The following is a 27,372-nucleotide window of genomic DNA, read 5'->3' as shown; positions in this document are numbered from 1 at the left end:
CATTGCAGATTTAATAATATTGTTTATTTTATGTATTTCATATTTTCACCATGTATGGTATAAAAGGTAAATATAAAAAATAAATTCATATTTATTTATTTTTTATTTGGTTTGATTGTAGTGGAGATGAAAATAGAAATGTGAAATATTTAAGTTTTTATTAAAAAAAACTTTCTTGAACAAGCGCATGTTTTGCCTGTTTGTGGGATTTATAAGATGAAATACACACACAAAAAATCATTAATATCAATAACATGTACTATATGTTCAACAATCAGGTAACTTAATTACCATTCTTCCATTAATAATTAATATAACTGGTTTATATATATATATATATGTACATGTATATTATGCGTGTATGATTGCTGCATTCTCATTCTATGGGATGCAGGAAGTATCTGATTTGGGTCATGAAACTGAACAGCTACATCTAAATCTCTTTATCATTATTGGCGTCACTACAGTTTATCAAGCTTAAATGGTGCACTGCTGTAAAAGGCTATAAAAACCCACTGTAATTGCCCTCCGAGGACCACTCGGTGTGAAAGCATATGAACTTCAGAGTTTTTCTTTTATCTAGGCTTACAATGACACAAACCAGGAGAGAATTTGGGCTTCAAAGTACTGCAACTGTTTAACCCTTCACATTCGTTAACCCCCGCAGATGGATAAATGAAAAATGTTAACTAAAAGCAGATGAAGTTACATAAACTACTGCTCTGGATAAGAAAGCTGTCCGTGACAGTACAAGTACACTGTAAAACCTCTAAATCTCATTTCCTTTGCGAGTTGCTGCAGTCCCTACTCTGTTCTTCCTCAACTTTACACAGTGGGTGGAGAAATGACACCTTAAACATTTGGATTATTTGAAAATCATTTTGCTAACATAGAGTGGAAAAACTGAGCAGCTGCAAACACAACGACCAACTGTAAGGCTGAGTACATTTGAGTAGTAGACTCACTGTCAAAGGTCCTGTATTGGGCATTGAGCGAGGCTTGAATGGAGCGTCCTGCTTCCCTCACCAGGCCTTCGAACTCTCGGCGGCTTAGATTCGACAGCGTCTCCTCCATGGCACTGGTGCAGCAGGTGTAACCTTGCGGGCAGATGCGAAGATGCTCGCCTGCAGATGGAATAGAAAGATAATACGATTTAAGCAGAGGTTTTAACCTAGTTATAGCACCCGAGATGCCAGTTACTTCAATAACATAAAAGTCTATATCAAGCTCCATAAGATTTGAAATAAACGTTAAACTTGATGTCAAACTTCCACAAAACAAATAAAACAGATATTTAATGTTATATATTAGCTGATTGTATTAGTATCTTGTAGTTGAGCTGTCTACTTACTAAAGGGTAGCTTGACTGTAGTTTAACTATTAGTAGCTTAGCTTAGCTTGCTAAGTTTTCAAAATAGCTTCATCACTGAACACAGAGCAATGGGTCAATGAGATCCTCTAGAGAGCAAGAGCTTCTTGGACCCGGCTGACAGTTAGCAAACAACTTTCCCATTTAAGCTTGTCCTGGGTCATGACTTAGGGAACTAGAGCGAAAGATGCTATCGCTACCATGCATTTTTTATGCCGTCTGACTGCAGCGAGAGTGAAAAATCACAGAGAAGCACAATTTTATGCATTCACCGTGGTAAGACTGCAGCAGAGGGGCTAAAATATTTGCTTTGCAATATTATGGTCAACCTAAAAGAGTTATCTCTTGGTGTGTCTGCGGTTTAGTAGCAAGAAATGTTATTTGTGCATATGCAGTTTAGCCTAGAGTGCAAGTCTTTTAGGTAATATTTTATTTATAGAAATAAAAAGTATGGTAAGAAGACATACAGGACCACTCAGATTATTTTACACAAGCCTTTGCCCAAGCATTGTTACTTTTAATCACTGACAATAAATGAATGGTTTTATAATGTGTCTGTCAATGTTGTTATTGTTAACTAAAGCCAAAACATAACAATTATTTCCGTTAATTGAAATAACACTGAAAAAAAAATTATATATACAGTCAAACGAAAAATTATTCAGACACCAGATGCAATTTTTTATATTTTTTGAGGATAGCAAAATAAAGTAAACTGTGACATATTATACCCAAAAATCCTTCATACAGTGGACTACCAGTAAAATGTTTAAAAATTTGGGACCAAAATTTATTCAGACACTTTGACCTGGCCATGTTTCGCTTGCGTGTTTTTTCTTTAATTGCTAATACGACCTTTTTCAACGAGGCCTGGTTTCAAACGCGCTCAGCTGCATTATATCACATGCACGCATGTAATGAGCCTGTTTTTAAATGTGTACGCTTGTACATCAACAAGTGGCAATATCCCAAGATCATCTTCAGCGTGTCGCTCTGCATTTTGTTGTGTTAAACAGCCTTCAGTGTCATTATGCATCAAATCCCGGGCCCTTCATTGCAGTCCGTGAGCAGCACGGGAGTGTGGCCTGTATATCAATGTGTACTGATGAGGGACTGCGAGACACAAGACAGATGAAGCTTTTCTTCCCGCTCTGGCACACAAACGAAGAGTCTGTGCAGACAATACGACCGCACAGCCATAGATGTATGCACACTTACATTACAGCTGGGATCTTGCTTTGCACATTAATTAACGAAACACATAAAGAAACTAATATAGTAAGAAAGAAAAAACGACCTAAGCATGCTGGATAGATTACTGTATCTCACAATGCAACTACATAGTTTTAGCACAATCCTAAAATTTTTCACATCAATGATCATTGAGAACAAATTCTACACAACTACACAAACGCAAATTAAACAGTGAGGTCCTGTATTTACGTTCTTGCATTTCTGTGGCATTAGCAAACTCCAGTACTCAAGGGGGCGATAGAGTTTTCTTTAAATGTCAGTCCCATTAAACTGGATGATATTAGTCAGAACTATAAACATATCAACAGTTAACTATGGCTGCGTTTAACTCCACTTTTAGACATGAGTACGTCCCCTCGGGAGAATCCTCCATTTTGAAATGCGTTTAACTTCAACAAGGGAAGTTTATTTTGACAGACCCTAGATTTTTACAGAGGGAGCGAGTCTACTCAATATGTACACTTCAGGCAGATCCACAGATAGATCACAATGCAACATGATTGTGACGTCACAGCAGATCACGCTTAATTTACCCCCACCCTACACAACTCTAGGGTATGATATTGGAGTTATTTTGACATTTAACAACATAATACTTGTAGCTACCTTTTTTATATTTTCTCTAACAGCCCAAGCATACACACAGGCCTTTAGAATTGTGCGTAAAACAAATTCATTAGACTGTAAATAATAAATCACTCCATTGTGGATTCTAAGGGAACAAGGGTTTAAGGCATTCCATTGAAACACATAGCAAGGGTTCCACCAGCAGTGGGCACTCGTGCATCATAAGCAATGACGTACATGCGAGTGAACGAGACGGAGAGAAGTTAGCAGGGGAAAGAGTGTAAAAAATTTACTTAAATGCAGCATAATTGTAACTAACTTACTCAGCAAAAGCAAGTTAAAGCTAATGTAAGTTATAGCACTCCTAGTGGCAACGCTGAGAATTACACATTTTGGATTTGGAATCACATTGTAGCTAGCATCACATACTCTTCTCGTATGTTTAGGGCCTTATGATATTTTTATACAAAATTGAATCACTAAATTAATGATAACTGGACGTTACCTACTAATTTAAACGTGCAATGCAATGAGTAATAGGATTCCCAGGATTCTCATCTTTGAGGACTATTTTAAGTGTTTAGGATTTTTTCTTTTACAAAGTACTACGGCTGCCCTGATGGAAAAGTATAGCTCTTCCAAAAAAGTATTGCCCGGACCTCCACTGGGAAGGAAAGATAGAGACCGTACCTCTTGGAATTAATTGAATACACTCTGGTAAACAGTGTATACTGCTTAGTAAGCATTCTTAGTATTGCATTCTGAACGTAGCCAGGAAGAAAAACTAACAGAGGCGGATCTTGTGTGTGCAAGAGCAAACTGAATCTACCATAATTCCGGGCAGATCAAGAGATGATGCATTTCTTTATGAATGCAGGACGTTCGACGAGGCAATAAGCTAAAAATAAATCCAGAGGAATTATCTCTTTTCTGTTCCGAATAAACATTGTTCGAGCCTCCTTGAGCCGTGTCATGCCGTTGGATGAAAATCGAAAGGCTGCCAAATGAACAAGACCCTTAATCAATGCCTGACAGAGAATCACCTGTCAGCCGCCTCAGTCTGCCCAGAAAAATCAAAGGTTTCTTCAGACAGCCTAATTGTTAGAGATGGACAGCGAGACAAATAGTCGAGCAGGATGACAAACAGGCCTTGTGTAGTGTCAGATGAAGCAAATCCCTTCAAGTTAAACTGTTAGCAGGTAGCTTTCAACCCAACTGGCGCAATCCCTTCAGGGCCGGTGACTATTTAATCAAATGAATGCTCCATGCGGTGTAGTGCTGACTGCTCTTTTTCCATTCTTTTCCCTTGCATGCCTCTTTGATATTTGCTTACATGCTGCAAAATACATCAGGGTATCAGCTTTTGAAAAGATCATTAAAAAGAATAAAGGGCTTTTGAACAAAGCACTGGGAAAAACCATTTCTCAGTGATAACAGTAGATGACCTGTAAAAGTAACGTAGGTAGTAACATCTGCATTCACATACTTAGAAAAAGTTTCTGGAATTGACCTGGAGGACAAAAAAAACCTAGAAACACCCTAGAAACTGCATAGCAATATGTTGAATGTTTTTTACGAGCCTGTTCTGTTGACCACATTCCAACAAGAAAATCTGCGCTAATTCATAAAGAAGCACTGATGTTGACACATCAGACTAAAATAGCCTCAGTGCCTTCTGGATCGGCTTCTGAAATTTGACTTGGACTGACTTCAGAAGAAAAAGACGGGCCTCGTTTTAAAAGTGAACAACCAAACAGTAAGAGGAAGTTCTTTAGAGGGATGTTCTTCAAGTTCATCTTCAAAGCCCCTGGCATACCAATGTGAATAGTTCTTTTATTTTCCCATCTCCGTCCTTTCCTTCTTTTCCTGGGAGAGGATTTGCGTGGACTCCTTTGAGATGAGAGCAAAGGCTGCCTCAGGCACCGGTTTACCAGAAGCAGGTGCGCGAGGATCTACAGGTGAGGCTGGTTGAGGTTTTAAATCCCTGCGCTGGCCAAAAAAACATGCTCATGTCCTCCATGCCTGATTAACAGGGTGTCTCTGAGGAGGGAGAAAGTGTTTGGTAAGCTTGCTTTCCAACCAAGCCCTTCTGGAAGACTTATAAACGCCACACCCGCGTTACCACACAAGTACCACATAGCACAACTCTCAGGAACAAGCTCAGCAAGCAGTAAAATAATTTATGGAAACCCATTCAGAGGTTTATTCAAAGTACAAAAGTGGAACTCAAGCACTTACATACTGACTTATCTACACATGACTCTTATTTTCTAAGAAGAAGTTTGTGAAATTATATGAACGAGTAAAAAAAATACCACAGAATTACTGAAGGAGTGACCGAGAATATCACAGAAATAAGAATGAGCTTTTTTGAGTTAAGCCAGTAACACACACTAAGAACACCTTAAAGTCCCTATGAATTATTATTATTTTTTTGCTTTTAGTATGAATATGTTAGACTTACTATTATCTATAAGCTAATGTGCTCCAAAATAATGACACAATTCACATTTAGAAGATTCAAAATCTACATAGCAACACCCTGGTAACCACCCTAGCATTGTTAATTGTCAAATTTTCTTCAGAAAATGCAAAAATCTAAATCTAATGAAGAAGCGATGTAGCATGATGGCTATGTATACATTAAAACTAATCTTGTATTCGTTTTTTGTTGTTTAGGTACATGCATGTGCCAAACAACTGAATTGGTATACAGTGTATGTGCGGCCATATTGTCTGATTTACTCACATATCAGAACATGATAGCAACTCTGACACAGAAAACTCTAAGCTGGCCGCAATTCGCAAACTAATCTTTGAATCTGACCTTCTTTTTAAATATGAGGTCACGGGTGACATGGCGCTTTGCCCAAACATTGGTCTCAATTAAGAGGATAAGCTGCCTTTAATGAACACAATGCAATATCTCTGTAATCCCCAGCAGACCAATGTCCTCAGAGGACACTGGGAAAATACGCAGAGGAAAAATGAGGTTAGGAAGACAAAGAGAGAGAAGGGGGAGGAAGTGTGTAACCTAGAGCAAATTTATCTGTCAAAGAAGTGTGCCAAACACCTCCGCATTTGTGTCAGCACCATGGATTTGAATTTAAGCATGGATGGATTAACGCACGGTCCTGCCAACCGTTTCCCCAGGGCTCCAGACCAGTAGGGGGCCCTGATGAGCTGCAGAAATGGTGCATATTTTCAAGAACAGTATAGTTGTTTTTTACAGTTCCTGTAAATAGCAAGATTAAAACAACTTTGTTATTTAAAAAAAACATGCTTTTGCAAAAGGAATGCAAAACCACCATAAGAGCAGTCCGTACAACTTGTGCCCTATATTCAGACATATAAGTCTTCTGAAGCCAAACACTAGCGATGCATCCGAAATCACGTACTCTCTGAGTAGATACTACATTTGAATTTGAATTTACTTCACTGCTGTTAAGAAAAGTATGCTTTATATAGTACGAATACGGGTAGTATGAATGTAACTCGGACATACTACATCCGCCATGTTACTGCCATGTGACCTACAGTTACGCCGCTTCACTTATATTCATAAATCATCTCCCATGGCCTCATGGGATAGTGTCCATCGTATGCACACTTCAGAATCTCGCCAGAAGTAGTAGGTCATACGGGGACTTTTCGCCTACATATTGGTATACTGTTTTTCGCATACTATATAGGGAATAGGTCTGCACGATTTGGGGAAAATGTCATATTGCGATAATAGAGGTCAATATTGCGATTGCGGTTGCGATATGCGATATAATAAACAAATGGTTTCATGAGTCAACTTGCTTGGTTCTCAAGGAAAATAAATGCACACACAGATTAGTGATAATCTGGCTAAAGAAAAAAGTTCTTTAGTCAAGAGCAGTGAGTGTTTTTCTCTGTTCCCTTTGTTCTTTGATTAACTTTAGCGACAGATATAATTAGTGGCTACTGTGTACTGTCCCTTTAAGACCAGCCGCTGCTGTCAGAGACGCGGATCTCACACGCGCCTCATTCTCTCATGAGTCACAGACTCACAACTCTTCACGTTCATCATAAGAAAGACTACTCTTATGTTATGAAGATACTCGACAAAAAGACATTTTGGCATAATTGTGTGTGTTATTGTTCGTTCAAGCTCGAAAGAGAACTATATTCTGGCATGCTGTTTTGTGCGCACGCACGATATTAGCGCGAGTCTTTCTGTGTGTCACAGTCAAGACATTCACAGGCAGCGCGTTCGTTTTGGCATACGTGTGTGTTGTTCGTTCTACCGCGAAAGAGAACTTCATAATGGCGCTCGTCTATCTGTAGGTCGTGTGTGTGTGTGTGTGTGTGTGCGTGCGTGTCAGGAGGACATTCACTGACAGCGCGTTCTTTTTTATCTTATCGCGCATGAGTGGTTTAAAAGCATTTGCATGAATAAGAGCGGGATCATGTAACACTAGCCAAAGGATGCCAAAAATTAACAGATGCTGCGTTAACAGCGCTAATTTGTTTATTTAATATAAAATCGCAGCATTTTGCTCATATAATCGCGTAGGCTTGACGTCGCGACTGCGATACGATTAATCGTGCAGCACTAATAGGGAAGTATTTGATTTCGGACGCATCGCATGTTTGACTGAGGAACTAGACTAGCTAATTCCTAACTAGCAATGACACACATCAGCATGCTACATGCTAAAAAGCAATTGCACATTGATTAAACCAACAATTAACATGCTCTTCACGTACCCGCCCCTTAACCAAAGAAAAAACTTAATTCTTCGCAAAAATGGTAACCTAAAATTTCAGAAGCTCTGGACATTAAACATTACATCTCACCCTTTTGTAAAAACACATTTACTCTCCCCATTAAGTCTCCTGCAATACCGGGGAACTACAAATTTCCTGCCCAATTTCAGTTAATGGCAACAAATGGCAACTGATGTTGCCCCAACACAAATGGATTTAGTAAAAGTACAGAAAATAAAGTTGCGACAAGAATTGTGTCACAGTTTGGTCATTTTATTAATCGAAGAACTCTGATGGGTCTGACACCCCTTTATACTTTGCAACAAAACTAGATCAGCTAAACTGTCTACTCTTGAATTCTGTGTAAACGGAAAGATCTAGTTTGATAACGTCTTAATGTGCTGTTCCCTTTCCGGTGTATGGCATCCGTGCCCAGGACATCCCGACATCATAATCTGTTCCTGTTGGGGAATACAAACTGATGAGGGATTAAGTTCTCATACAGTATAAAAAATAATCTGGGCCTTTGTCACCTCTGGCCGACTCTTTTAATCTCCTGTCCGTTTCTCATCTGGTCTTCCGCCACATTTCCAGGTGACCTTTCTTCAACCTCTTCCTGTGCCTATTAGCACTCATTACCCCCCTCCTGCTGGGTTTCTCGCACTCTCTTAACCATCTGCCTCTGGTCTCTCTTATCCGCTACCCTGCTGAGTCGCGGGGCTGCTCAAAGAGTCCCGGGCGCCGTGCCGTCTTACGTTAAGGGCTTGTGACCCCTGAACCAGGCCTTGCACAAAGCCGCAATAAAGGCGATTGACGGCCGCTCGCTTTATGTGCTAAAAGAGACGACTTCAGAGCATGCCCCGGTATGCCTTATAAAACACTGGAAAGCACCTTTTAATTGATTTCCTAGGTAGTTCTGAGATGCCAGCCCTTCCTTTCTTTGGCAAATGGGAAGGATCGTCAAGCTGAGGTATGTCTGGGGTCTGGCCATAATCGGCGGTGAAAATTGCCAAGGCCTGACTGTGATTTAGTTTGCACATGGTCTGCTCTCATATGCGTGTTTACAGTTTTATGACCCAGGGAAACCGAGGAAGCAGAAGTGAGTGTGAAATATAAAGGCCATAACAGGTTGGTCTAATGAGCTGCTATGATCCTATAACACACAATATATGAGAGGGTTCAAACGGAAAATACAACCCTGTTGACTTTATACGTAGAACGTGATATACAGGCGCCTTTTAGGAAACTATTAAAACAAAAAGTACAGCTTAGTGTTACATAGATAGCATAGCTTAGATATTCGAGTTTAATGATAAGAGTCATTTAAAACACTATTACAGGCGTGTGGGGTAAAACCTAGAAGTTTATTGAACTTTTTTTTTAGATCGCAATATCTTTCCCGATGTTAAAATACTTAATCTCATCCCATCTTAAAGTAAAAGACAACTATAAATAAACATTCATTGGTTGTTTTCCACAAAAACTGTGAACACTGTGGTGCTTTCAAAACTCTTTTCATTTGAACATTCCGACAAGCTCAACATAGCAACAGTGGCTCAACCAATGATGTGAGTTTGGGGCGGGGCTATCTGTATTGACGGACCAATGATAGAGAGGAGAGTGTTATGGAAACCTGTTTGTTGCCGCTAATGCGCTAATTTACATTATCTGCTAATTTACCTTTTTACTACACGTTCCTGAAAGATTATAAAATATTATTGAGGTCAATTTATAATAACATGTTATTCCAAAGAAAATAAAAAAGTTGTCTTCTTAACTGGGTTCTAAACATAGCTTGCTCTGAAACAATTTTTCGGCTTATGTCGCCTAGGGTGAAAAATATGCCACCTTCTTGTTCAATAATGTTCCCTTTTGGAAATACAGTATATCTACAATGAAAAATGTATACTAAATTTGTATATTTGGACTGTATATCATATTATATTAGCAGAATTAGCAACATCTAATAAACCTTTTTTTGCTTCAGGCAGTACATTGAGGCAGGAAAGATACGTTTCTTATACGAGCGACTTCATCTTCTTGAGCAATTGTTGAGATCACGACACATAGCATGCATTATGGATGTGCTCTAAAACGTGTGCCTTGCTTCGCTAATGGTGAAAGATGGCTAAGCGTACAACCCAGCTCTTTGAATTGGACATTTCTAGGTTTCCATAAATCTAAAAATACACCGCAGCTCAGACTCTGCCCGGCTGCCTAGACACACACGTGTGCGAGTGAACACGTGCATGTGTGTGTGTGTGAGAGTGCAAACAGTTCTTGTAATCGTGCACATTACAGTGTTTGCCAAACCTTGTTAAAACAGACGTCCTGATCTCTAATCGAGTATGAGACAAGGACACGTGTGAGAGTGTGGACGAGGAAAACAGGCTAAGGGGTTAAGATGAAGAGAGAGAGAGGGAGAAACTTAAGAGAAAGACCACAAAAACTTCTGTCTGGTTGCTTCAGTTCTTCTTAAGAAGTATTTTTAGTCTGGATATTGGTGCTGAAATATTCAGCTCTGGTAGGCTATACGTACCATGGCGGCTGGTGTTTTTTAACACAGATGTCAGTTATCTATGGCAATATTTGTATAATATTGAAGTTATGTGCATTTAGTATTTTTTCCTCAATAAAAAAGTTTTACGCATGTAGAAATTAATAATATTTTGACTATATAGTCCTATCAGTAGCCTAAAAAAAGCGTTTTTTTTTCTACAAGGCATTGGTTACCAACTTTTTTTATGCTCAATGCTTCATCCCCACCACTCTTGGTAGTCCATCGATGTCGGTGATGACGATACTTTGCACAGCACATCTATTGTGGACTCGTAGGTAGCTGTGTTGGACTTTACACAGTCTTTGAACCTTTTGCGTGGTCTGCCTTGCTTGCGTCTGCCTGAGAGCTCACCATATAGGAGCTGTTTTGGCAATCTGCTGTCATCCATGTTGTTCGCATGGGAAAAACGTTAGGGAAATATAAAACTACTCATTTAAAAAAGTTGATTATACATAAAAACAATATATTTTAAATATGCTTATACCATGGTCTGGGTGAATACTCGATTCTGATTGGCTGCAGGGTGTCCATTAAAAAGTGTTACACCATGGTCTGGATGAATACTCGATTCTGATTGGCTGCAGGGGTGTCCATTAAAAAGTGTTATACCATGGTCTGGGTGAATACTCGATTCTGATTGGCTGCAGGGTGTCTATTAAAAAGTGACAGAGGACACCTAGTAAAGGAGTTCTGGTGAAACTGACTGTTTACCGTTCGAAATTAATAAATAAATGCGCTGGCTACATCAGCTGTGAGTAACCATAGCAACAGGCAGTAAACTGAAGGGTTCTACGAGCTGAGCGGACTATAAATATCTCCGGTTGCTAAAAAAAACGTCAGGCGTAACCAGGGAAACCAAGTTATTGTTTGTAAAAACTTTAGATTTCGATTGTAAAACTAATTAAAATATAAACTAATGTTTTAAAAATGTGTTATTTGGCAAGTGACCATGGTATAAGCGGGTTAATGCCCTTCGGGTTAATGCCCTCCGCTGCGCGTCGGACGATTCACGGCTCACCGTCGTCCATTAATACCTGACAATGCACACCTCATCGGGCATTAACCCTTACATATATATTCAAATATTTAAGTATTTTGAGAGCATAGGGACTCGATTACATTTTACATTTGCAGTGCTTCAGGGGAGTGGGCGGAGCTAAGGAGATCTTTTGGTGTGTTTTGCTTGTTTTGACTCTTGATTGGTGGAATTTTCTGTGCAGCATCATGGGTAATGTAGTTTTCACAACAAATTCCGCTGTTAAACAATTATAAATAATGGGGGATGATGGCTTCAAAAGAAGCAAATACCATCAAATACTATTAACAACTTCGTAGTTCACAGTAAGGTTGTCTTTAAAGGTTTATAAGTTATCGGTTTATAATAAGTTTATCGGTATATAATAAGTTTATAATAAGTTTGTAAGTTACCGGAACTGGCTGTTGCACTCTATAGCCTTAAAGTAATCACCACTGGTACATACACACTAGTACACTGCTGTACAATTAGCTACAGGAAGAGAAACCATGCAGAAAAAAAACGATAAATCACAGGGCTTTCCGCAAATCACCAGGCTGGGAGGGAGTGAGAATGTGCTTACTAAGTAGACTATAAAAACAGTAAATGATAATGTCCCATCATTCTCAGTGTGATGCATTAATTTTATAATCCCTCAGTGAGTTTTATCGACCGCAGTGGCTGTCATTCGGTGCGTGAGGTTTTTCCAGTGAGCAAGGAAAACGTGCCGTGACTGAAACGGCAAGCCATTATGCAAAATAATAAGTTCTTCATAATTGCTTCCACTCAAACAATAAAAAATGTCACGATAAATAAATCTCATCAGCCTAATGGTCTGTCGCATTGGCTGACAGGGTCAAGACAAATGGGGAAAAAAAACACACCAGCAACAGATATAATGGATTACAGTGTGTTTGGCTGCTGGATTCAGTTATTTTTAACTGCATTTTTTTTTATAAAAAGTACATTTATATAATTATATAAATTAGTATTATATTTATCTTTAATTTATATTATATATATATATATATATATATTTTTTTTTTTTCTTTTTTTTCTTAAACATACTCAAATTCCGAGAGCAAAAAAAAAATATATTTTTTTTTTCAAAAGGGTACTTTAATGACCAATAAAAACAAAGGGAAATTTTTTAAATGTATTTATGGAACATTTACAACCTGGCCAGTCAAAGTGACAGCTCAAGTGCTATCTGAACGTTATCCGATCACTGAAAACGTAAGCTAATGCTAGGTAAAGGGGTCATTTGAGTGCTTTTCTTTAACTTGAAATCCTTGCTTTCTAACAACGTCATTGAGACATTCTCAAATTACCATGCTTGCCGCCGCTAAAATCTGGATTACGAGCCCCTGGATTACGAACAGAGTATTTGAGTCTTAAAGAAATCCTAATCCCCGAGCTGTCACGCATTGAGTCACAAGTGTGTCTTTAACAGAGAGCATATACGTTTTGTTTTTGAAATGGCTACACATTTATTTGGGCTTTTAGCATTTAGCATTAGCGGTTCCACTGTAAAAAAAAAAAAAACTCAGGTGCAACATTTTACAACCTCAAATTTGTCATCTTTACTGCAATTTCAGATATCAGACACCACTTCTGATTGATCTTTGACCTGTCTGGGTCGTTTTTTCATGATTTTAGAGGAAACGTGGACGCTATGCTACCTGTCGGTGTTTATTTGACTAGCTTCTCCTAAGTGACATGAATTTGCACTAAAGTGTCAAGACACTGTCTTTGACATCAACAACAAAAGATGATGTGGGGCATGTTTTCTCCTCTCTTATGATTAGCACACTTATTTTGCTACTCTAACAACACATGACTATTTGGTTGCATTGTATTATTTGCATTTAGCATTGTTAGCATTGTTTTGTATCAAAACAGACCTTAATTTTTGAGTTGCGAAACACGGAAACAAGGTAATAGTGAAGGGAAAACATGTTTTGCTAACATTTCCTGTAGCTAATTGGAGGCTTTGGGTAGTAGCTGCCTGTTTATTGTGATCAAACTAAACCTCAGTAATACTCTTGGAATACTTACATGCATAGCATGTCCCGAACGTCACAGTTTCAGCTTTAATAGAGTCTGACAGGCATTGGATACAAGTACAAGGAAACACTTAATGAGTAAATGGTAAAGAACTGATAATTCACTCAATGTCAGGACCCTAAAGAGATTACCTGACTAATACAGTCAACGGAAGATGATGTCAAAACCTTCCCGGAACCCTAATGTGATATGTTGATGTCCCTGTTGTTAGGACACCGGATAAAAGATAAAAGATAAAAGGTCCATGCATATCCACAAATTTGCATGTGAAATCTGCATACAAACATTTTCAAGAACAAATCATCATTCATCAATAACTTTCATACTCAACTTGTTCTAAATTTACGGGGAAAAACAAGTATGCAAATGTCTGGGTGGACTTACAAAAGCATTACGATGAATTTTAAGATGAATTAATTATTTATGATTTATATTTATATAAAGATTATATATGATTATTTCATCTTAAATATAGTACATTATATACAGTAATAGAGTAAGAAAAGTTGCATTATGCTCAAGCTGTGAGGTTGTTGAACTGGTTTGTGGCGGAAAAAAGTAAAAAATAGTGTGGGAAGCCCATATATGGAGGTGGGCGTGTTTATGCAAATTACCATACACCCATAACATGTTGTGAATTAGATAAAAACTATTTTGGGAGTTGTTTTCCTGTGCTTATAAATTTGAATTATACATGCCATTATTAGTGAATGAGACCCAAATTATATAGTAGTTAATATTATATAGTATTATATAGTAGTTACCAAATTATATAGAAGTTATATTTTCAAATCCCCAAGACAACACACATTTCACAGCATCTGTGTCTCTGCCACTCGAGCAGGATAATGTTCCTCGAACAAAGAAGCTGACAGCGATGATAATCACATCTCCGTCTTCATCACTCACTCCTCTCTTCCCTTTCACCAGCGTGTTGGCAGCGAGATAACCTGCCAGCAAATTGGCTAACGCAAAAAAACGTGCAATTAATATTGGCAGAGCAAAGTGGCTGAAGCAACGCTGGGCGCTACTGTGAATTATTCACAACAATGTGAATAACACGAGGAGCATGAGGTGACGAACACTTGTCGACGGCTGGTGAAGACTAATCGCAAATGGAGCCATTTCATGCATTTAATTAGCTAGAGAGGTGCTAACAGCATAGCTTAAACAATGAACCCTAGCTGAATTTGTTTTCAACAAGCAAATGTGTCAGGGTTTTCCTTTTGTAGTTGTGGAGAGTAAGAATTAATCAAGGATTTATGTAAGGCAAGAGTGTTATCGACATACAACATCAACATGGCTGGGTTTTTAACTAATTCAATGCTAACTGCTACATGATTGCTACATATATTGTGTAGGTTAATCAACTGTTAAAAGGGGGTCGATTTTGTTGACAATTTTGGGTTTAAATCCATCTGTCACTTCTTTGTTTTGATGCATTGCTACAGTAGCGCATAGCGCTAACAATGCTATACTAAGGGTTAGTTTCTCAGGGAATGTAAGAACTAATCAAATTGAATGAAATGGATGTTGTTTTGGATTTTACATATATGTAAATGTCACTGGGTAGAAGCTAGCAAAGCAGGTCATGTGAACCTAGTTTTAAACATATATTTCGTTTAGACCCTCCAGTCTTAAAATACAGTAAACTGGCGGTCAAAAGTTTGGAATAATTAAGATTTGTTAATGTTTTATCACATTATATACATTTTCAAATATATTAAAACTGAAAACTATTAAATTCAGCCTTGAGCAGAAAATAATTCTTTGAAAAACATTAAAAATTATAATTATTCTAAACTTTTGACCCCCAATATATATATATTAATAATATATTATGCAAGGGAAATGCCGTTATCCTCAAAAATAAAGCTGTTCATTGTTAATTCATGCTAGCTCGGGTCCATTAAATATTAATAACAGATACAACATCTGATTTTAATAATGCATTATTAAATGTTGAAATTAATATTAGCAGAGATGAAAAAAAGCTTAAAAAGTATTTTTCGATGTTAGTTCATGTTAACTAATGTAGTTACAAATAGAACCTTATTGAAAAATTTATTTATTCTGTATTTTTAATGTGAATAAATGTCTACGTATCCTCCACACTTTTTAAGGGCAAAAGCGATGCTTTTTAGAGATCTTGAAGAGTCTACTCTAGTTTTCCAAATGCACTTGAACAGAAGAAGGCTTGTCAGTGGTTCCAGGTGCTGCGTGTACCTCCGAGTGCAGGTGTGCTTTTATTCGCGATCAGTGGCAGGGCAAGAGGGTGTAAGATCTGATCAGGTCTGCATGATCTCGACTCTAACAAGCCTCACGGTGCACTGCAGATCCCCGCTGAGAAACACCCCCGCGCATCAAAAGAACAATCAGCGGGCCAGAGGGAGAGAAGCTGTGTGGGAGAAGGTGTAATTATGCTCAGATAATCACGAGTCCACAATTCATCTGCCAAAACATGAGCTTTCACCACAAATCTCTTGGTACTGCGTGTATTAGCACAGGCTGAAACTACTAAAACTAGACTGTAAAAAATGAAATGTTCAGGACCTATTTCTACATGATGAAAATACTTTTGTTGATGTAGACTAATGTAACCAGGTGGATGTGGTCATATTACAGTAAATGTTATGACTAATTTAAATGCTATCAAAGTAAGCACAATTTTTGTTTACATTACAGAACCAATCTTACTGTATAAAAATATGAAATATATTAATAATAATTGTTAATAATAAAACAACTTTAGAATAAATAATATTATTAATAACTATAAGTTCATATTTTATAATGTCAGTAAATATTATTTTTTAAATTAATATATTCAGAATCATGTGAAGCATATTTTTCATTTTTTGTTTACATGGCAGAACATTCTATAAAAATATTAAATATAATAATTATTTTTCTTAATAATATTCAATTTTAAAATGAATAATATTATAATGTACAATATACGATTACATTTAATAATGAAATCAGTTCATACTTAATAATTTAATCTAAACTAATATAGCCAAATTGATCACAAGTTGATATTACAATACATACATATTATTTTAGTTCATTTAGAATCATATGAAGCATTTTTTGATTTACATGACAGAATATTTTGTAAATATATTAAACCTTAATATATAAAAAAATTAAATATAATAGTAATAATTAACAGTATTCAATTTTGAATAATAATGAAATCAGTTCATACTCAATAATATAATCTAAACGAACAAAGCCACATTTTCACGAGTTGATATTAGAGTAAATATTATTATTGAATTGAATAAAATATATACATTTTCATCATATGCGTATACATTTTCATCATATGCATCATATTATATATATATATATATATATATATATATATATTCAATGATGTATTATATGTATTTATGTGTATAATTGTATATAATTATGCTAAAAATAATGATTTAGTAATTCATGCCTAATAATTCCATAATTTGTGAGGAATTACCACTGGATTAAAATGTGTGACAGTCGTGCAAACAGAAATTAGATGCGTAAAACTAATTAACAACGTCAAATGAGCGAATTTGATTGTCACTCTCCACTGAACGACCGTGTTATTGAATTTGCATGTGCGAACGTGTTTGATATATGCAAAAAGCTTAACCGAATCAGGCCCCTGCCCTGTCTGATCTACGGGGGTTGGATGTGTGTGTGTGTCAGTGTGGCTGAGAACATGGGTGTGTGCCTCTTTCATTTCACACAGGGCTCATGGGTGTGTGCCTCGCTCTATAGAAGAACAGCAAACATGAGCCAGCGCTGAGGCTACAGGTTACAAGGGTCCAAACATCACTAATTCGTCAACACTTGGATACTCGGATCTCGCTTTCAAAACCTGGAAATAAATAGCAAAGTTACGATCGCAAACAAACGCGAGGTCGCACACATCCCCACCAGACTCACATCTTCGTGGCCTACTTGAGGGAAATGTGAGATTGTCATTGTTTCGAGTGACCGCAGGGCTCAAAGTGTCACATAGTCCCCTCCGTTGAACAATACGCTGCCTCTGTGTTTGTAAAAATGGGAGACACACCAGTTGCGTCGGTAATTCTAGACAGCGGCATTCGGCTCTGGTTCCTCTCTGACCTTTAGGTGATGCTTTATGATCAGCTCTTTCTAAAACATGCTAAAAAAAATGCGGCGGAAACCTCAAACCCTCCAACTCAGAATGCACAGTGTGGGTATCACTGTCACACCAGTTAAAGAGGCATCAAAATAACATCTTGCAGAAATGACGACTCTGTCGCTGCGTCCGATACTTGTCTACTATATAGTAAGTGAAAAACAGTACGCCAACAGATTTATGATTGGTGGCGAAGCAACGCAACTGATGCCGTAGGTCACAACATGGCGGATGTAGTGCGTCTGAATTTCATTGAAACGAGACACATTCATACTATATAGAACGCACCTTTTTAATGGTCGTAAAGTAAGTTTCAAACCGAATGTAGTATGCGATTTCGGACACAGTGTGTAACTAACCAGAATGTCAGTTCAACATTCAAACAACATTGTGTATAATATTCTGTTGTCAAAATATTGCAAAAATTAACATGCAATTGGATGCAAATTAACTAGTTCTGTCAAATCGATTAATTGCGATTAATCGCGATTAATCGCATCTAACATAAAAGTTTGTTTATATGTATGTGTATACATTACTAAATAGTGTATATATTATAAAATGTATATATATTATATATATATGTCTGTGCATATACTATATATATATATATATATATATATATATATACAGTATATATATATGTACAAACACACACACATATTTATACATACTATATATATGCGTGTGTGTGTATAGGTACATATACAGAGACGCACACACACACATACAGACATATATATGATATATATAAATTTAATAATAGATATACACACATATATTATGTAAACAAACTTTTATGTTAGATGCGATTAATCGCGATTGATTAATTTGACTTACTATTAAAACACAACATGAATTGTTGTTTGCAACTTATTTTAAGTCTGTAACGTGACATATTTCTAAGAGTTCAGTCAAATAAGGTAATCCTAATTACATTCAAAACCAGTATGACTTTCTGTGGAACACAAAAGAAGACGTTTTGAAAAATGTTCACGCTGCACTCTTCTACACAATGAGAGTGGATGGGGCTGTTAAGCTCCGAAAAGCATCACAAAACTAATCCAAATGACTTATTCCAAGTCTTCTAAAGCTGTGAATGAGGATCAGACTGACATTTAAGAGGTTCTTCACAGAAAATCCTGCTTGAGAGCCGTAGTCCCTATTCACTTTCATTGTATGGAAAAGAGCAGCTTGAACATATGCTATAAATATCTCCTTTTGTGTTTTGTGTTGGAAATAAAGTCTAAATCAAAAACAACACAACTTAAGTCATTCATATTTAGCCATTAACTTATAACGCATCTCATTTAAATAAACATGAACGCTTCAAGCAGACAAACACAATCTGGCCGTCAACCACTTTAAAGCTTTTAAACGAACAACTTATTCAGACGGTGTGAACAATGGATAAAAGATGACGAGACGGTCTCAAGCGAGACGGTGGTGGGCGGCCGGCCGGCACTTGCTACATTTTCCTCGTCTCCCCCTTCTGTCATTGAGACCGCAGGCGATGACCTTGAGAATTTCCTCTCGGCCAATAGGAACTCTTTGTTTCTCCCAGCCTCTCAAATCTGCTGAGGATGCCGATGTATAATGCCTCAAACACACTTATTACTGAAGGCGGTGTTGCGTTGATGTTTGTGTGTACAGTAGGTGTTTGTGTCTGTGTGTGGACAACGAGGAGGCAGGATATATACTGTACAGATATATTTTCATTATCTTATACAAAAAGTACATTGTGAATATTGGCAATGTTTCCTTCCTGGTTTGAGCTTTATTTACAAGTGTTTATGTGTGTGAGTGTGGCACATGTGCGATCATTTATCTCCTTTAGCTTCTTGGGCACACAGCACAATTAGACATATGCATCCCAGAGGAATTCTGGGAAGAAAAAACTGGGAGCACATCATGCACTGATATAATTGCATGTTTACGCGAACTGATTTGTGACATATTACCGGTTATAATGTGCGACCTGTCATCAAAAAGATGGCTGTGTCATAAATATTGATGGCAGATTTCATACTACCCAGCATGCATGGGACAGATTCACAACCTGCCAACATTTTTTTTGGCCCCTAATGGGAACATTAAAAATCCCTGGCTCCAGCTACGAGCCACTTGCTGACTGCACGGATTTCAGCCGCTGCCTTTTACTTGCAAATGACAAAGAAAATCATGAGACTTGCTCATCAAATGCCACCATTTACTGACCTCACTGCCCTTTGTGTATCTAATAACACCAACAACACTGACTAATACCACAAATTGCAATTACAGGGAGGTTTTTTTACTCCTAGACTGCAACCCTGGGGAAAACCTACGAATCTGGTCGTCACCGTGTTCATCGTAACATGACCTACAGGGACCACATACTGTTGGAGATGAGCTCCAGCACACGCTCTTTCAAACCACATGGGGATCCAGACATCAGGTTGGTGTCTATATAAAACTGATGAATGAAACGAAAGGTCATTTTTAATGGGGAAGTCGCTCGTGATCAACACTATGCCAGGTGTAGCCCTGTTTCAGCAGTTACAGTTTCGTCTATTGTTCTGTTCGGTGGGGCGAGTGGAGCTTTTGTCTGGGACCCTCCATCTGTTCATGTGAACTTGACAATAAGAACATGCACCTCGCCTAAAATTAAGGAGCGTGTCAGGTGGAGAGACAGACAGAAGACAACAGGACAGACAGACAGACAGACGGAAGTTAGATAGATAGATAGATAGATAGATAGATAGATAGATAGATAGATAGATAGATAGATAGATAGATAGATAGATAGATACTTAATTATTCTCGTGAGTGAAGTCTACATAAACATAGTCAACACACAGATTAATGTCAGTGTTGAATATGAATGAGACAGTACTGTACCTGTAACAATCACTGATAATTCATACCTGATATCTCGGACTGCGGGACGCCGTTTAACGTGAAGCCTTTGCCGCTGTAGAACTGGCGCACGTCCGTGCAGCTCCGCGCTTTGCCGCCCGCGTTATCCGCAGACAGAGACGCGGAGACGAGCGACACGAGCAGCGCGACCGCTGTCAGATCCATTGTGTCCGGATCCAGAGACTGAGGAAGAGGATGAAGTCCACTGACGCTGATGCTCAACACTTCACACAGCGAATCAAAGCATCCGATTCTTCCTACAACAGCAGGATACTATAGTAAAAATCCACTTGTTTAGGGATGTAAATGCACGTCCAGGTTTAAAGCCGGTGGTCCTGATGAAAGAGGATGCGTGTTATTGATCAGTCCGGTGGGGATCTGTTTCTGGTGCTCATGTCTTTACGCAGTAGCCTATTAATAATGCATAACTTATAATATCCCTACAAGTAGCTACTGTGGTATAAACAGTAAATACTGCTGTAGGAATATCTGGTTAAAGCGCCCAGTGCTGCTGCTGCCGCGCGCTCCTGTGCTGTCTGTCTCTTTACTGTCCCGTTCTCACCGAACAATAGTGATGTCCGATTCGCGGACGAGTCGTTCTTTTGAATCGGTTCCTTTGAATGATTCCGACGAATCGATTCGCTTATTCATAGAAACAATGTATTTCGTGTTGAAAAACAGCTTAAACGAGATGGTGCTGGTCTTCCAATATGGTCTGACTGGTGCACAGATTGGGATAACTAGTTATGATCAGTGAACTTAGGCTGGTTATAGATAGATAGATAGATAGATAGATAGATAGATAGATAGATAGATAGATAGATAGATAGATAGATAGATAGATAGATAGATAGATAGATAGATAGATAGATAGATAGATAGATAGATAGATAGAGAACGATAGATGGATAGATAGATGATAGACAGACAGATAGATAAAGACAGAACGATAGATAGATAGATACCCTATACACAGACAGAAAGATATATAGATAGACAGATAGAGACAGAACAATAGATAGATAGATGATAGACAGACAGTTAGATAGATAGATAGACAGACAGACAGAACGATAGATGGATAGATAGAAAGATAGAGACAGAACAATAGATAGATAGATGATAGACAGACAGATAGAGAAATAACAATAGATAGAAAGATAGAACGATAGAAAGATAGATGATAGACAGACAGAGACAGAAAGATAGAAGGATATAGATAGATAGATAGATAGATGGATAGATAGATAGACAGAACGATAGATGATAGATAGATAGAACAATAGATAGATAGATGATAGACAGACTGATAGATAGATAGACAGACAGAAAGAACGATAGATGGATAGATAGGTATAGAGACAGAACAATAGATAGATAGATGATAGACAGACAGATAGAGAAAGAACAATAGAAAGATAGATAGATAAATGATAGACAGACAGACAGATAGAGACAGAAAGATAGATGGATATATAGATAGATAGAGACAGAACAATAGATAGATAGATAGATAGATAGATAGATAGATAGTGAGCTAACAAAAACATAGTAATAAACACTGTTACTTAGGTAAAAACATTTGTTAGCAAAAAAAATAAATAATAATAATTCGAGGAACATTTTGAGGTAATGAATCATTTGAGTCGATTCATTGAAACAATCCGTTCGAATTTCGGATTTCCCAACATCACTGAACAAGTCCAGCCCTGTGTTGGAATAAAAGATGAGGGCTGGGGGTCCAGAGACACCTGCAGGAGGTAACAGACGCCCCCTGCCGCCTTCCCCGACAACTGGAACACAATGCATCCTGCATGGCAATTGATTTTCAGGTGGGATGTTAAATGGACGTGATCATAAAACTGATTGAATCGGTAATAGGCTGAAACCGAGATGCGAAAAGCCTGTTATTTTTCAGTCAAAACACGTCTAATTAAGAGCACTCAGATTCCCAGGGTTTGCTGAGCGGGTTCATTTCAATCAGGCTATGGTGGTTGCACAGCGGCATAAAGAAGAAGAATTATCTTTCACAAAAAGCGCACATAGCACCGCGACGCCTATGTGTGATCATATAGATGCGTGGGTGAAAAATGAAAGTGAGTCATTGACCACACTAAGAGAATAATAAACCTCTCACCTTTACTCAAAAGCAGTTTCAACGCCAAGTTCCCAGCATTTCTATGACAGTTGCCATGTACTTTGTTGGAACGTAGCAGCGGCAAAATGAAGGGTTTAACTGTGGCTGGAGACCAGGAAATGTTCATGACAGCTTAATTGGCATCTAAATAATAAGACACAGCTAATTAAAAAAGCAGCATGAATTACAACATGTCTGCTGAAAGACATGAAGACTCAATTGTGCATTCTGGGAGTGACTGGTTTATTGCAAACATCGCTCAGCTAGATAACAGAGTGCTATGTTGTCAGAAAATATGTAATTGATACAAAACACAGCTTTGCAACGGGAAAATAAATATAACCCGCAGACGAGATGAAGAACGTGCTCAAATGTTGACGGTGAGGTGCAAAAATAGAAATGATTTCAATTTCAAAACGCATGAGTGAGAACGCGAAAGGGAGAGGGAGAGAGAGCAAAAAGACACGTGTAGACTTTGAAAACATGGTATTTTATTGATCGATTACAGTGACAAATGGCATACGGCGCAGTCGGAGCTACATGGAAAATGACATTATTGACTCAAAACTCCAAAATATAAGTTTAAGACTGTGACGTCACGGAGAACTGTCAAAACAAACAATATATAGGAACATTTTGCGTCTAGAAAGTGTTAAACGCCGATGTTAGGAAGTTTCTACTAAAGAATTTCATTATCCTATGAGTTAATCAAAAGCTGTTTTCATTGTTTTAAATGGTTATATGCACAACCCTACTATCATATAAACACTTTTGTATACATAGACTTCAGTATAAATATGTTAAATGTACAATTCGACTTTTTACAACAACAAAAAAGCCCTACAATTGCTCTAGCAGGTGGGTCAATCTTACAAAAACTGTCATTTCCCTCTAAAAAATAAATAAAAAATACTTGTGAAAATGAAAAATGGCCTGTTTTGAAGTCCATTAAGATTTGTTTAGCATCATTTGTATTCCTTACATTATTTTCAGATTTTCCTCTCAAATTGTCAATACTGTAATGCAAAGAAATACAGTTTTCATTTGGGAAGAATTTTTTTATAAATAAACTATTATTAACCCCCCCCCCCCAACATAAATATGTTTCAAAATGTCACAATGCAAAAAAATCCTAATGTGGCTTCATTTTCTTAAAATAATCCCCGCCCTCCCCCCCTTTAGAACTTTATGAGTTTCACCCGGATATACTGATAAAGGGAGAATTAAAACAGCTCTATCTTTAATATGATCCACACATACAATAAAACATTATATATATATATATATATATATATATATATATATATATATATATATATATATATACGTATATGGGCAGCCTTCCCAGTAACTACGGCAGGAGGGTGTGAATGAACTCAGGATGTGATATGTTACTCTAAAATGTACCAAACCAGATGAATGTAATGGTAAATCCTCATTCAAAAAGATTCAAAACAATGGCATTATGACATTAAACCACCAAAGAAATGATGGCGGACCTCATCACACTTGCGTCTCCTTACACTACTTAGTAGCTACATAAAACCCTTTAAAACAGGCCAGAGCAAACGAATACCCAGTGTTTGAAGAACTTACTGATCATCTGAGGAGATCAGAAGACGAATGTGCAGACTTCTAAGGGCCTAGTGCAAATGCATGCGTGAATCGTTCAGTCTTTTCTACTGTGCGTCAGACACCATCAGGCCACATGAGGAGCTGGATTATGGGTAAAAGAGCAAGAAATAGGACGGCTGAGATGGTTGGGATGTGGGTGACTCCTTTGGCGTGCAGGTCCGATTCGGGTCTGGAGTTGGGGGGTTGGATTGGGATAAAGCCGCCCTTGGGTGAAATTTGTACATGGATTTCCTTTTTAGTGAGCACTGTTGGAAGAAAAATGAACAAAAACGTTAAAAAATTAGGTGCGAATATCACATGGTTTAGAGAACATTTAAAGGTAATTCCCCATAATGTTTGCAAAATGATAAAATGGAACCCTTAATGTTTTCACTATTGATCAAGAAAAACATTTAAAAATCTGGACGTTTTGAACGTTTAGTGAGCATAGTGTTTCCATAACATAATGGGAACATTACCATAATGTTCTTAGAACATTTGGTTAAAAAAAAAGGTTCTTTTAAGAAATTTTCACTGAAAGGTTCTTTGGGGAACCAAAAATGGTTCTTCAATGGCATTGCTGCGAAATCCCCCTTTTGAAACTTAAAGTTTTTAGAGTGTACAATAAGAAGCCAATCCTCCGACAAAAGAAAAAGCAAATCCGATTTGGTTACAGTGACAAATACGCACTACGCACACACAATAATGTTCTGGGTTGAACATATGTGCATTGCGCAGCAGATGAGCAGGGCCATATATCAGAGCCAGGCTATGAGCCGAGAGCCGCACCACTCGCAGAAACAAACCAACAGACGGCAACACATTAACGTGTCACAATGAAATGATGCATAGTGTCCATACGGACACAAACGAATGACTTCACGTGCGGATGTCGCGGCTCAAACAAACACACATTCACGGTCTGATGTTTCAGAGGCATCCGTTTACCTAATTTTGCAACAACAAATTTGACCCAGACGCAACAAGGCAGGGCGAGACGAAAACAGTCACACCTTTTCCCAATGAAATCCAACCTGAGATTCTCACACAATAGCCATTGTGCCAGTCGCACAATACACAAAGGGTTCATTTATTCACAATCACCATGAGGAGATCTCTTGATGCCAATTAAAGCAGTAAATGGATCCGATTCGTATCAGACCAGAGAGCGAACGCCCGGGGGCAGCTTGGCATTGACAGGAGAGATGTGTAGGAATGATCACATATGCTGTATGAATATCATGCTAAATATGCAGAAGTCGTGTGAAACTGAGGATTCCTGCTGACGCTGAATGTGAGAATGTTGGAGGATCTACTTATTTAGCATACTGTATTTCCGTTTCCGTTGGACACGGCATTGGCAAGCCGCTATGGTGTTTATAGTTTCAAAAATAAAACAAATACAAATACAATGTATTTGAGAACATTCTCTCAGCTAAATATAATATATTTAAACTATATAAATAAATAAAAATATAAATGAAATTATTTCTAAATACATAAAATGTATAAATAAATGTGTAAATAAATATGCTTACATACAGTATATCAAAAGTATGTATCTACCTGTATGTGGTTGGTCATTGGTCTACATGTTAGTTAGATGGTCTGTTCCTTTATTGGTGGTTCTTGGCCTGAATAATCTGCAGTGTGGACCAGAAGTTATGCTGAAAGTCAAAAATCTGACAGACATCTTTATAGCTATATCTCACCTTTAAAATTTTGATTAGATGGATATGAAATATGTATACAGAGTTGCTGAATGCCAACATGCACTAACACCACAACGTATCTAGACTCATAATAGCTTTGACATGTGGCCGCTCATTCATAAGACAAACGGCATAATTCCACCTCCGTAAAACCTTGTTTGCCTTCTGTCTATCAAACACACACACAGGTGAAGCATGACCACACATGACAGGAAGAATGATTGCATTTCAACTCTTTCCCATGAACCTCTAGCTGTTGCAGGAACAAGCCTCCGCAGGTCACATGGCAACTCCCGAGACGGCAGAGATCTGAAACTAGACGGCGGAGAGCGGTGGAGATCACCGTACTGAACGCCTCACAGAACACAGCCAACAGACTGAATACATTATCATGACAGTGAAGTGTGCAACGGCTTGCTTTGGCCTAGTTTTGCCAACTTCCAGCTGAGAAAAAATGACGAACGAGGAAAAAAATCGGAAAGTCTACAAGACTTTTACTTGCCCTTAACTTATTTTGCATTTCAAAAGACTCTACAACTTTTACAGCTGAAGTTTATCTCAACACCTAATTACTGCTAAATAATATAACCTCCAATACATACATGACACGCTGCTGAGAGCAAGGCATGCTGCTTCTGTACAATATAGGATACATGAATTACCCATAGCAGATCCATACAGGTGGAGCTGGGGAAGGTGGAGGGTTTCTGAAAGAGCTCATGGCTATTGATACAGCAGAAACCAATCAGAGGTGCCCTATGGAGAATGATGTGAATGCAGCAGATTGAGATAAGGACCTATCAGTCTGCAATATCTAGAGTTTCATGACTGAACTTTGGATTTACTGGAAGAACGTTTGTTCATATCTTTTAGAGAACCTTGCTAGAACTTTCTGAGAATGTTCCTTTTTAACTGAGAATGTTTATAATATATTCTGACATACTTCTCATTCTATTCCTACAGTATAACAATATATACTCCTGCATATTTCTGTATGGGTTGGACTTTACCTTCCATTTTTAGTGTGATGAATGATCAAAAAGCAATATCAGAAATTTGAATGTCATTATGTTTGATGTTAAGACATTTTTTCACTAAAAATTTAACCAAATTAAAAAAAAAAAAAAAATCTGGCTCTGTGACAACAACATTATTGTGGAAAAAATTGTAAACTAATGTTATGTAAAATAATAGTTTACTATTTTCCTATATATTGCATTTATTCCTGTGTTGCAAAGCTGAATTATCAGCATCATTACTCCAGTCTTCAGTGTCACATTATCCTT

General features: G+C 37.8%; 2 protein-coding genes across 2 annotated transcripts in view; both read right to left on the bottom strand.

Annotated features, from left to right (window-relative positions):
- Positions 1-21,156, bottom strand: part of gpc1a (glypican 1a) — a 31,219-nt gene extending 10,063 nt beyond the window's left edge. The window contains exons 1-2 of the mRNA XM_081383671.1: positions 20,632-21,156; positions 966-1,124 (exon numbers count right to left, since the gene is read on the bottom strand). Coding sequence (XP_081239797.1) covers positions 966-1,124; positions 20,632-20,788 — 316 coding nt within the window. The 5' untranslated portion in view covers positions 20,789-21,156. The remainder of the gene's footprint in view (positions 1-965; positions 1,125-20,631) is intronic.
- Positions 21,157-24,037: 2,881 nt separating this feature from the next.
- The window catches only part of gpc5b (glypican 5b), a 41,391-nt gene continuing 38,056 nt past the window's right edge, over positions 24,038-27,372 (bottom strand). The window contains exon 9 of the mRNA XM_081383668.1: positions 24,038-24,640. Within this exon, the coding sequence (XP_081239794.1) occupies positions 24,450-24,640 (191 nt within the window). The 3' untranslated portion in view covers positions 24,038-24,449. The remainder of the gene's footprint in view (positions 24,641-27,372) is intronic.

The sequence above is a fragment of the Scardinius erythrophthalmus genome, assembly GCF_964197995.2.
Source record: "Scardinius erythrophthalmus genome assembly, chromosome: 14".
NCBI lineage: Eukaryota > Metazoa > Chordata > Actinopteri > Cypriniformes > Leuciscidae > Scardinius > Scardinius erythrophthalmus.
Note: the sequence above shows the minus strand (reverse complement) of the source record. Positions and strands in the feature narration are given on the sequence as shown.